General features: G+C 40.7%; 1 protein-coding gene across 7 annotated transcripts in view; it reads right to left on the bottom strand.

Annotated features, from left to right (window-relative positions):
• Positions 1-248: 248 nt before the first annotated feature.
• Positions 249-13,548, bottom strand: part of SLIT2 (slit guidance ligand 2) — a 260,033-nt gene continuing 246,733 nt past the window's right edge. For 6 of the 7 annotated variants that reach the window (XM_075259802.1, XM_075259816.1, XM_075259824.1 and 3 more), the window contains 3 exons: positions 12,669-12,957; positions 7,122-7,333; positions 249-820 (listed from right to left, as the gene is read on the bottom strand). In XM_075259802.1, the coding sequence (XP_075115903.1) occupies positions 579-820; positions 7,122-7,333; positions 12,669-12,957 (743 nt within the window). In that variant the 3' untranslated portion in view covers positions 249-578. Of the gene's footprint in view, positions 821-3,291; positions 3,324-7,121; positions 7,334-12,668; positions 12,958-13,548 lie in introns of all 7 variants that reach the window. The other variant, XM_075259851.1, reaches the window with a different exon arrangement.

The following is a 13,548-nucleotide window of genomic DNA, read 5'->3' as shown; positions in this document are numbered from 1 at the left end:
TCTACTCTGGGCTAATGTCCGTCCCCATTACTGTTCCTCTCCAGATGACTTGGAATGCGCAGAGTTCCTTAATACGCTTTAGCTGATCAGGTAGGTTCAACTCAATGCAAGAGACAGAATCGACTTGATCCCTTTTCATTCACAGTTTGTCCTTTATTAAACGTGTGGTTCACCAATCGGCACGGCTCATCGATGCTGATATGTTCACCAATTTATAAGTCTCCTTATCGGGGATCGATTTTTTTTACACTGATTTTTCAGCATCTGTCAATGAGCAAAGCATGTCGAACAGCAGTTGTATTTCACTTCCATCGAGAGACATCTCCGTAGAATCAATATCGTTCTTCTTCCGATATCTCTTCTTTGCGACAAGTCTTGCTTTAACAACTTTAGACTTTTTTTCTTTTTTGAATTGCCAGTGAGGAAAATGTCATTTTCTTGTTTTTCTTAATAAAAATATGTCTGTTTCTGTAATTTACAATATAATTCAAATATTTTCCACTATCAAGTTTGAATTAGTCCAACACGGTCATAAAAGGTATACAACGTTTTCAAAAGGGCTTCTGAAGGTTACATATTTAGGAGGGGCACTTTGTACAGCCACACTTTATGACTTTCTCAATTTCGTCCACAAATGAGGTGCCGTCGGTGCACTCAAAAATGTATTTCCGTCGCTTACTTCTCAGTGGTCTGCAGCACTGACCATTTGTGCATCCCCCTCGGCATTCTAGTCGCGATACCTTCTCGGTCGTCTGGCAAGCTGCGTAACCTTGCTGCTTTTGGTAATAATCTCTGATCCGTTCCCCTCGGCAAGAGATTTCTGTAAACGAAACCAAGCCAATTTAGAACATGTGCTTCTTGCAAGTTAGCACTAAATTGAAGACAGGTTAGTTTTTGCGTTAATTGGATAACATTTTGTTAACATACGTAAATGATGATTTTCAGTAGAGATGAGCGAACACTGTTCGGATCAGCCGATCCGAACAGCACGCTCCCATACAAATGAATGGAAGCACCTGTGACGCTGACTTTGCCGGCGGCCGGCCGGCGTCACAGGTGCTTCCATTCATCTCTATGGGAGCCTGCTGTTCGGATCGGCTGATCCGAACAGTGTTCGCTCATCTCTAATATTCAGTTTAGGCTACAATTTGGCAAGATATATTGTTATCACACAAAAATAGTTAGGATCGGGTAGGTTCACACTATCATTATTAACTGTAGAATTCAGATGGAGCCCTCTTCATCTTCTGTTCCTTCTGTACTCACTCATATGATAAAAACATGATGGAATCTTTTATCCTTCATGTTTTTTACTTTTCTGAGGGTATAAAAGTAAACAAATATGATGCAAGAGCGTCCGTCAGAACGTTAACATTAAGGTCTAAGGGAACCGACACAAACAGAAAACCTCTGTCTATGTCCGTCACTCTATTAATGTAAAAGTCTATTGCTCTCATCCTATGATGGATAAGAGCAACAGACGTTCAGAATGGTAGTGTACACATCCCCTAATAGTTCTGATCACTAATATATGAGTGCTTTGGTTACTGATTTATATTGAACCTAATATCCTCTTAACTTTTTTGGTTCCTAGGAGTCAAGTTTCTGCATATACAATCAAAATATCATTATCCTTCCCTATTCCCAATATTAAAATGTCCCCAATTATGTATTTCTATAAACTAGGCTGTATATTGGACTATTGTATTTTTTATTTGTAGATTGTGTACATTTTTCCCTATCAGTATGTCTTTGGAATATGGGATGTAAATCCATGCAATCACGGGGAGAACATACAAACTCCTTGCAGATGGTTTTTTGCCCTTGGCGGGATTTGAACACCAGGACTCCAGCGCTGCAAGGCTGCAGTGCTAACCACTGAGCCACCGTGTGACCCCCTGGACTATTGTATTTGTAGTCACAGGAACAGAAATTTCAGGGAGAATTAATATGAAGTCACATGACTTCTCTTGCTTAATGCCAAGAGAACGTTTACTACTAATTAAAATATGTTCCTAATAAATATTTTTATTAATTATTTTATTTTAAACACTTGAAGGCCCTGTTCACACAGCGGAAAGCAAAGAGGAAATTCCTTTTCACTTTTCACCTATGTTTTTTTTCCGCAGCTAGCAGCGATGGGATACCGGTGCAATGCATCGATATTCCGTTGTGGCATCCTGCTCCTGATCAGGCCTGGATGAATGGGCATGATCAGGATGGAGACTTGAGTCGCGGACGCCACAGCTGACTCAGCCGCGGTGATAGGTCATATCGCGCTTTTTTTTTTCTGCTAGCAAAAAGAAACTGCAAGTGACTGCCATTGAAATGAATTTGAGGTGCATTTTCAGGCAGATTTTGGGGGTGGTCTCCGCATCAAAATCCGCCTTCAAAAAAACGCAGTGTGAACATACGCTGAGGAATATATTCCTGTTTTTTTAAAAAAACTGTATACACTGTCCCAGTGTATCTAAAATTAAACGTGTTGATATGTAATCTTGTGCCTATAGCTCCTATGCAGGCCTATGTGTCTCCATGGTAGCAGACTACAAGAAAACTGGGTAGTCTGATATAGTTATATGTTACCCTATTCCCTTTGGGCTCTTTTTCTTTCTAGCATACATTCAATACATGGACAGAGAATGACTAAGATCAGACTGCATAATATTATATAATATATCTGAAGCCATGATGGACCACTGGCCTCCAGTCAATGTCGAACATATGACGTCTACTAAATGGTAAACGATTCAGACATTAATATCATAAAAAAGGTCATCATGGCATAAAATATTGAACTATGATAGACTGATTCATTTCAACTTTTTGAAAAATTCTCCCAGTCTTATAAGCAATAAATACAACATTATTACAGTGACAACAAAATTGGTGGCTTAAATCTTAGCTCTTTAATGCAATACTACACATTTACTGTTCTTTGCCTGAACAGCTGGTTCTGTTTACATGAGGGGACGGTTTCGGAGAGCATGCAATTTAATTTATTAGACCTCCAGCTCAATATTATTCAATCTGTTGCTTAATACAAGTTACATTCCACTAGCTTCATAAATTACCAAAGTATAAACCAGCTAAAAATGAGCCATCTGTTAATCACTTCCCTGGCCCCGCTCCCCACTTTCCCAGTCACATTGATGCTGAAAACAAAATAAATAAATGCCAGCTGAGGAAAAAGAAAGGGGAAGACATTGATATATGGAGGAAGGAGACACCACAATGAAAGGCGGGAGGAGAGAGGAAAAGAAATAATCCCTTGTGTTTCGACCATCTCACCTGTGGAATTCTCTGCGATAAATCAGTGAAGGCTGAAGGGTGAAGAGCAGAGTTTAAGATAAGGCAAAGTGTGGAATCACTGTCCATCAGAAAACATACAAGAAACGCAATGGAACACCGTACACAGTAGTACAGAATAGTACGCACACAGGAGAAGGGGTGTATGGGATCAGAAAAATATACCTACTTTCTTCCAGAAACAGAGCCACTCTGGGTCTGGTATTGCAGCTTATATCCATTTACTTAAAGGGATCCTATTTTTCAAACACAATTTTTTCTAACTAACACGTCGGAATAGCCTTAAGAAAGGCTATTCTTCTCCTACCTTTCGTTGTCTTCTCTGCGCCGCCGTTCCGTAGGGACCCCGGTTCTTGTCAGTATGTAAATGAGTTCTCTCGCAGCACTGGGGGAGGGCCCCAGTGCTCAGACAGCACTGGGGGCGTCTTCAATGCTGCCAGAGAACTCTCCAGCGCCGCCTCCATCTCCTTCTGGAACGAGGCCTTCACCGCATCTTCTTCCGGTGGTAGCTTCTAACTTTTAGGCCTCAGGCCTAGGGCAAAGCTGACATGCTTGCGGCCACAAGAAAAAAGGCCACTTACATAGTATCAGAAGCGACCATTTTCTCGTGACCAGCGGGCATGCGCAGTCGGCTTGCCCTAGGCCCAAGGCCTAGAAGTTCAAAGCTACCGCCGGAAGAAGACACAGTGAAGACCTCGTTCCAGAAGAAGATGGAGGCGGCGCTGTAGAGTTCTCTGGCAGCATTGGGGGCACCCCCAGTGCTGTTTAAGCTCTGGGGCCCTCCCCAGTGCTGCGAGAGAACTCATTTACTTACCGACAAGAACCGGGATTCCTACGGAACGGCGGTGTGAAGAAGACAACGAAAGGTAGGAGAAGAAGAGCCTTTCTTAAGGCTATTCCAACGTGTTAGTTAGAAAAAATTGTGTTTGAAAGATAGGATCCCTTTAAATTAGCTTCACTACAATACCAGACACATCCTGTGGACAATGATGGCACTGTTTCTGGGGGAAAAAAAACAAGCCATATTTTTCTTATCTCCTACAACATTAAGGCTACACAGTAAGCATGTGAGACATTTACTTTTGACAATAATTAAAGCAGAAAACATCACTTGTCACAAGGGTTAATATTTGACATTTAGAAATTATTAATAATAAAAAGTAATAATAATTATGAACACAAAAAGTCAGACAAATCTATAAATGTACACTTGAGCACAGACATGAAATAGGGGAAATTAACTTTATTGGACTTCAAAAATGTATAACAATACCAATATTATCAGTTTATTAGGTTTTATTTTATAATTAAAATAATTCATTTTTTAAAATAATTTTATATTAACTTGAAGAAATTTTATTATTAGATTGTATAATATTAATTTGACAATTTTTGAATATTATTAATTCGATAATTAGGTAATGTAAATGTAATAATTGTATAATATTATCTTGAAGATATAATATTAATTGGATAATATTAATTGGATAATTTATAATGTTAACGTGATTTTATAATATTATTAATTAGATAATTGTATAATATTCATTTGATACTTTATAATATTAATGTGATTTTATAATAATAATTGTATAATTGTATAATATTCATTTGATAATATATACTATTAACTTGATGATTTTACATTATTAATTTAATTTTCCATTATTTTTTTTTATACAGCATTGCTAAATATTGTATATTAATATTGGCCTGACTGTTTTTTGTATTATTAACGCCATTAATTGTTTATTAGCTAAATTTTGGAAAATTCTGTTTTAATCTAAAATAAAGGGCTTTAAATAAATTTAAAGCATCTGATTGCTGGGGGTCCCACCGGCGGGATCTCGGCGATCACAAGAACAGGGGGCCCGCTCCATTCAGAGGTTATGAAGCTGATGTAGATAGTTGACCTCTTATCATTCTCAGTTTCTTGATCGGTGTTGGTCTCATTGGTGGGACCTTCAGTGATAAAGGTTTAGGCACTGTTCACATTTGTGCTGTGCAATATGCCATTGAGAATTCTTATTTTTTTATTTGTAGATTGTGAGCCCCATATAGGAATCACAATGTACATTTTTTTCCTATCAGTATGTCTTTGTAGAATGGGAGGAAAGCCATACAAACACAGGGAGAACATACAAACTCCTTACAGATGTTGTTCCTAGCTGGATTAGAACCCAGGACTCTAGTGCTGCAAGGCTGCAGTGCTAACCACTGAGCCACCGTGTTGCCCCTGGAATTCTTCTATTTTTAACAATAAGAATAATGTGGTTAGCGGCACTATGTCTGCTATCAAAAATACCAAAACAGCAAAACCTGACAGAGATGGGCAAACCGACTAGACCTGAATATTCCAAATTGTTCTTTTTTTTTTTTTTTTTTTTTTTTTTACAAAACCAAACAAATGGAGATTCGACTCTGGTGAAGAAATACGGCTGCCACATTATATTCTAGGATAAGCTCAGAATATAATTGTGGAGGCCCACAGGTGCCAAAACCAAAAAACATTCTTAGGGTGAATTCACACTGAGTAAACGCTAGCTTATTCTGAAAGTAAAACACGTTCAGAATAAGCGGCGTCTAAAGCAGCTCCATTCATTTCTATAGGAGCGGGGATACGAGCGCTCCCCATAGAAATGAATGGGCTGCTTCTTTCACTCCGTGCAGTCCCATTGAAGTGAATGGGGAGTGCCGGCGTATACGGCAAGCTCTGCTCATGCCGGAGCGTACACGCCGGCACTCCCCATTCACTTCAATGGGACTGCACGGAGTGAAAGAAGCAGCCCATTCATTTCTATGGGGAGCGCTCGTATCCCCGCTCCCATAGAAATGAATGGAGCTGCTTTAGACGCCGCTTATTCTGAACGTGTTTTACGTTCAGAATAAGCTAGCGTTTACTCAGTGTGAATGCACCCATACTCATCTTCTGTTACCTCTTTTGGCCTCTTCACGGCTTTGGGGATTTTCTTGTGATAATATGCACCTGAGGCCACCACTGAGGCCTGCGATTGGGCCACCAAATGATCACATGGGTATACCAAGCGTCATGATGCTTGGCTTGCCGATGTCACGATTGGTGACTCAATCATAGGTCTCAGCAGTGACTCTGGGGCACATCTTAAGTTGTTCTTACCAAACTTGTTTGACCCCAAACTAATCTTGGACCCAAGAAGCCTGAACCAAAAAAAAGAGCTTCGCCCATCTCTACACGGCAGTCATGGCTTTGTTATAATTGGAAGTCTTGATGCTAATGTGATCAAAGTCTGAGCGGTACATACAGTATTATATAAGGCTCTGATCACGTCAGCACCATACCATCCAGTAAGACAATGTGAACTGATCCCAATAATTCTTCAATAATCCAAATGGCATAATGGGGATCTCAAGTTTTGTAGGGAATGCAGACTGCATTATTCTTGCCATAGAAGATGATGCAAATGCATACTGAGCCTAACTACATGAAGTTAATAATAATACCAAAAAAACATAAAATCTTTTGGAATGTTTTTAAGAGAGAAACAAAAGAAAGCTAAAGCAACAAGACAAGACTAGGTTAGTAGAGAGACAGATAAAGAGTGGTTTGTGTGGCACTGAAGACCTTCTGCACCTGCTCTGATCAGGAATTCTTAAAAAAATAAAAAATAAAACAGAAAAATACAAGTATATAAATAGCAAAAATGTTACCGAACATAACAAGCACCAAAGAGAAGTCCACAACCCTGTGAGTCCATTGAAGACAACTATATAAATATATATATATATATATATATATATATATATATATTCTCCTTTGTATATAAGGCCTTTACCTTTATCACAACTGTCTCCGGTGTATCCAGCGCTGCACTCACAATAGGCCTTATCCAGGCCTGAGATCCTACACTTCCCATGTTTACACTTAAGTGACTGGCAAGGGTTAATCTGTTCTTCGGCTTCATCGCACAGGACTCCCCCATAGCCGGAGGAACATTTACAGCTATAGGAAAACGCATTGATGGGCAGACAGGTGCCATGTACACACCTAAAAGACATGAACCAAAAGTACAATATATATTAATATAAATACTTAACCATTATATTGCTTCTATTATTTTCTGCTGCTTTAGAGGGATATAATGTGATATTCTACATTCACATCCAGAGCTGCTTCCAAATTTCTATTATCTGATTTTGGAAATCTAACGTAAAATAATTCTTACATTATTAATATTGTAACTTCTTATGTTCAGCTGTGCCCCTCTCACAGTGCTCTGCTCTCCAGTAATAGCAATCCAGCAGAATTACGATTGCAGCTCTGGATGTGAAGAATGCAGAACATTGGGAAACTTAGTCCAAGGTTTCCCAGATACTCAACATTCAGTAGTTGCAGCCTTGCAATGCTAATAATGGAAGTAAGCCTTAACCCCTTCCCGCTGATGGCATTTTTTGATTTTCGTTTTTCGTTTTTGACTCCCCTCCTTCTAAACCCCATAACTTTTTTATTTCTCTGCTCCCAGAGCCATATGGGGTCTTAATTTTTGCGGGACAAATTTTTCTTCATGATGCCACCATTAATTATTCTATATAATGTACTGGGAAGCAGGAAAAAAATTCAGAATGGGGTGGATTTGAAGAAAAAATGCATTTCTGCGACTTTCTTACGGGCTTTGGTTTTACGGCGTTCACTGTGCAGCCAAAATGACATGTCCCCTATATTCTGTGTTTCGGTACGGTTCCAGGGATACCAAATTTATATGGTTTTATTTACATTTTGACCCCTAAAAAAAATTCCAAAACTGTGTTAAAAAATTTTTTTTCTAAAAGTTGCCATATTCCGACGGCCGTAACTTTTTTATATGTAAGTGTACAGGGATGCATAGGGCGTCTTTTTTTGCGGGGCCGGGTGTACTTTTTAGTTCTACCATTTTCGGGAAATGTTATTGCTTTGATCACTTTTTATTCAAATTTTTATCAGAATCAAAACAGTGAAAAAACTGCGGTTTGGCACTTTCGACTATTTTTCCCGCTACGGCGTTCACCGAACAGGAAAAATATTTTTATAGATTTGTAGAGCGGGCGATTTCGGACGCGGGGATACCTAACATGTATATGTTTCACAGTTTTTAACTACTTTTATATGTGTTCTAGGGAAAGGGGGGTGATTTGAACTTTTAATTCTTTTTATATTTTTTTATATTTTTAACTTTTTTTTTATTTTTATTTTTTGCATTTATTAGACCCCCTAGGAGTGTTGAACCCCAGGGGGTCTGATCACTAATGCAATGCATTACAATGCTAATGCATTGCAATGCATTGCAAAAAAGCATCCTTTCTTTTGCAGGCTGCATAGACCAGCCTGCAAAAGAGAGGATTTGCAGACAAGCCTGGGAGCCTGTACAAGGCTCCCGGCTGTCATGGCAATGGGACGTCAGCCCTGGAGCATGCTCCAGGAGCCGGCGATCCCGGCCAAAATGGCGGTAGACACCTGGCGGCTATGGCGGCCGCCCGGCTCCCGGGCGGTCACCATAGTTACAGACCCGACATGCGCCGTACTATTACGGCGCATGTCAGGAAGGGGTTAAAGGGACAGTGACTTCAAAATGCATATGATGGATCTTAATCCTATACCTTTTGAAAACACATGTCCACATGGCCAAAATAGAGTGACTGTTCATGTGGGGATTGGGAGAACTGAAGGGGTTGATCGGGAATTGGAACAACGCATGGGGAAACCGAGCAGGTATAAAATAAAAAAAATAAAGCTTAGTCCCTGGTGCTCTGTTGTACACCGCCGTTGTCTGTTCAGTGCTACGTTGCTGGGAGTCCTGAGTCTAACGTGACCGCTGAGACTGATCAGTGGTCTCAGTGAAGGAAACGAAGACATATGTGAATGACATCACCCATCCCTTTCCAGAAATAGCTGAAGCCAGAGACTTTGTGGCACGGCACAAGATGAACGGACAGGGGTGTAACGTGAGAGGGTGCAGAGAGTGCACTCCCACTGGGGCCCAGGAGCCTTAGGGGGCCCATAAGCACTGGCATCAGTAATGAGATTGCAGCTTCCATCTGGCCCATAAACCAAGAAGACCCACAGATTACCCGAACCACACTAAAGTGGATTAAACTCCTTAGCTCTCGTACCCATCACTATCAAGAATTCACTGTAGGGTGAGGTAGGGGGCCCCGGACAAAAGACTGTACCGGGGCCCACAAGACTTTAGTTATGCCACTAGGAACACCCAACATCTGTGGACAATGGAGACCCAGGGCCAGTTGAATATGCTTTTTTCACTTTACGCCTCCTCCTGCTGCCCCATGAGTATCTGCAATTCCTGGACAACCCTTTATCTGTGTATGGGCACCATTAAATGCAATGAGTCACTCAGCTAAGGCAATGCATGAAGGATACACCCAGTCCTATGTACCCTATAAGTTTACCTGTAGACCTATGTAAAACCACAGGTAATATACAGTTTAACGGTATACGTACACCATAAAATAATCTCAGCTCTGCTACATCTGTAAGCTAGCAGTAAAGATAAGGGTCACAAGATACACTGGCACAGTGACACAGACCGATTGCCCCTTTAAGACATAATTCCTACATCTGGAAACCATCTCCAACTACTAGTCGCCACTACCACAATCCTCCCTCTTTAAAAATGTTATAGAGAATTTCACACCCTTCTCAACAATTATAATAAACAAATAAATTGTCTCCAAGTCTGCGCTGTATTTCTGCCAAGAGCAGCATATGTGCTAGGTACTGCGAACATCTTTCAGCTGCGAGCTGTCAGAGCGGCATAAATTCAATATAAAAATGACATAGATGCTAGGAGGTAAAGGCTGAAGAGGGAAAAAACAAGGAGGAAAAAGTAGTTTAGAATTGATAAGAAACTTTGTGCCAAAAACTTAGAAAACAGACGTTCTTCTTAAAAAGATAAAAGAGAATATGTTCTAGACAGAGATTTGTCTGGCTGCCGCAAAAAATTTATGACGCCGCTCTGAAAAAGCGTACCGGTGAGGAGAATGATGGAGAGTATTACGGGGGTTCTGATGTCCAGCCAGGTTACATACATTTATATGCACACAGCTAGGCCCTTGTTCACATCTGCGTAGGAGGTTCAGATGCAGATCCAGTTATAGATGACAGTAAAAATGGCACAGCATGCAGCTTTATTTTTTCTGGTAAGATGAACGACACCATGATGAAACTTGCCACTTTTTCTAACGTGACGTTGAAGATGGTGTCTTATCTATCAGCACATTTGCCAATTCTCCTGGAAACATCTGGAGACTCCTCCTAAAAAAGGGAGGCCTCCTGAAAGGGCTGGCAAATCTCCTGGGCCGGTGGCATGCTTCCACCTCTGGAGGGCTCTTTATATGTGACCTGGCCACTTTATGCATCAGTCACCACCGAATAGGGGGCATAGTCGGTATGTTTTGTGTCTTTGTCACAAAAAAGTTGGGTGGGGAGGTCAAAAAGAGCATGTAGCAATGGCCATAGTGGAGTATGGCTTCACACACAGTTTGCCCTGATATCCCTTGCCAACTATTGGCAAGTATGTCTATCAGGCATTATGGGGATATTGTCACTCCTTAGGGAGAGACCACCTTGTAGGTGTGTGGAGTCTTACAAAGCCATTTTTGCTCCACTGTGGGGGATCATGGGAAGAATATGCAAATATGTTTCCCAAGATGTAAATAGGGAAACAGTGCCTCTGTATGCTGCCCTCTATGGGAAGCTCCCTTAAACATCACGCCCGACTTTCCAACAAGCCTTTGCTGCAATGATGCAGGATTTTGGCTTTGGCTTCTCCATATCTGGTCTGGTACAATTAATAGGTGTCTTTCAGGGAGAGACCTGTCAATTACTTTTATATTTACTCTGAAATATTGCAGCGGTTCAGAGTAATTCCTGTTGGAATTTTGGGCTGTATGTGATTCCAGCAGTATGAAAACCATATAAAACCATCAACGATCGCCAAGACCTATGAGCAGGGACTTCCTTTGTTGGTCCTGGATTTGTGACTTGTAGTATCACAGGGGTTAAATGGCCGGATTATGGTATGTCACTAATAAGGCAGCTTTTATCGTGTACATTCCATCATAGAGCACGGGAGCCATAACAGTGAGTGAAGACATAACACCTATCTAGTCTGCAAGAAGTATTAACACATTGTAGTCAGTGCACGCTGGATGCAAAACTACCAAGAAATCCCAACAATATGTGTCATAGATACATGTGACAATCACTCTGATGGAGTCTGGATCTCAGATCATCGCTGATTTCCATAATCTATATATACTCATGTGATTCTGCACAGAGATTTCTATCAATGAAGTCCTGACATAACAATCTATAGTGTGAATGGTCCTTCAATTAGATTTGCTCTGAGCAGATTTCAGGAAATCCACAGTCTGAGGTCACAACTTCACTAATGTAATCTTCTCACATTTGTCTATGACATACCAAAAATTATTTTATCTCAATGTTTCCTTATAGGCGTTATCTACTTTCTAGTATTGCCGCCAATGCAGGCTGCTCGGCATGGGGTAGATGTCTTACTTTGCCATTTTTAGCTGCAACAGAGTCAACCAGGTCTGAGTTGTAAAAGGTTTTTCTCAAGAATGACATTTATCAACTATCCACAGGATAAGTGATCAGTATGGGGGTCACTGAAAGACCCATCGCCAGTGTTGGAACGCTCTGTGTAGTGGTGGTCATATAGTATATGCCGATTACAACACTTGCCTATTCTCATCAGTCCCATAGAAAGTGGTAGCAAGGGTGATCATATGGGTGATAAAACTGGCCATACACTTTAGTCACCCCACTCGGCAGTGGGGTGCATGTGGTCTAAACTATGAAATAGGAGAAAACTGCCTTCAAACTCCTAAATTACCAATTACCAATTATTAAGACTGCTTACTAAGGAAACAGTGGTAACAATTAGAGATGAGCAAACACTGTTCGGATCAGCCCTTCCGAACAGCACACTCCCATAGAAATGAATGGAAGCACCTGGCACGTACTCTTTGCCGGCGGCCGGTCGCCGTGCCAGGTGCTTCCATTCATTTCTATGGGAGTGTGCTGTTCGGAAGGGCTGATCCGAACAGTGTTCGCTCATTTCTAGTAACAATGTCTTTTACTTGGAGTTGTCAGGCAGCTCATCCATGGGAATCACTTTCTCTCAGATTAATCTTGAAATGAAGAAAAATGAGACATAAACTGCTCTTCTATATTTTTGGCTGAAATATTGATCACCCTCCACTGACATAAGCATCCAGGTCAAGTAAATATTCCATCTACTGCATCTATAAAGATACCCAACTACAGCCATCTCTAGCAATGTATCAATAAAACTCCCACATACTTGTGTCCTAGACAAGGGTCGTTGGATTGCTGATCACAGATCGGTCCCGTCCACCCTCCTTCGCACTCGCAGGAGAAGCCCGACTGACTGGTAGCGACACACGTTCCATGTACACAGACTTTCTTGTGGCAGGGCTCACAGCCGGGGACTATTCCAGTTTGCAGATTGAACATCTTGAAGTCTTGCAGATCATTATTTATGTACAAGTTCCTTATGCAGCCTAGGAAGTTGGTTCCATTGTGTCCAGGAGACTGGCGTAGGACAGCAACATTGTTCTTTATGGGCATACCTGCATTGTGAGAAGACACAACATCAAAACACTACACTAGACTACAAAACATTACACTACACTACAACTAGTCAAATATTAGAAATGGTGGCTCAGTGGTTAGTGCCCCAGCCCTGGACATGGGATCTTATTCAACTGCGATGACATACTCATATAATATGTTGTATTTCTATGTTTCTCTATTGGAAGTCAGGGTTATTACAAAAAAATACACAAATCTGGTTTCCATAAAATTATTTTTTGAAAGAAAGAATTAGAGCGTGAGTCATACCCAAGATAGCAAATGATATAATGATGTAAGCAAAAACATATATGTTTTCATATTTCATATTATATCCAATATAGGGAACACCTTGTATAACATAGCTAGGCATATGCAATCCTTATTTACCCTACCTTCCCTCTAATGGCACTAGAAGTTATGTCATATGGTGAGCAGCTGGAGGACTAAGCCTGGTTAATATCGAAGATATTTCTAAAATACCACTCATACTTTCTATGTAGAAACCAAAGACTTGAGTCCTTCTATAAGACAACCGCTGATGTTTGCACCAACATCTGCCATTCATATCACAGTATAAGGAAGTTGGA

The sequence above is a fragment of the Leptodactylus fuscus genome, chromosome 1, assembly GCF_031893055.1.
Source record: "Leptodactylus fuscus isolate aLepFus1 chromosome 1, aLepFus1.hap2, whole genome shotgun sequence".
Classification (NCBI taxonomy): Eukaryota; Metazoa; Chordata; class Amphibia; order Anura; family Leptodactylidae; genus Leptodactylus; species Leptodactylus fuscus.
Note: the sequence above shows the minus strand (reverse complement) of the source record. Positions and strands in the feature narration are given on the sequence as shown.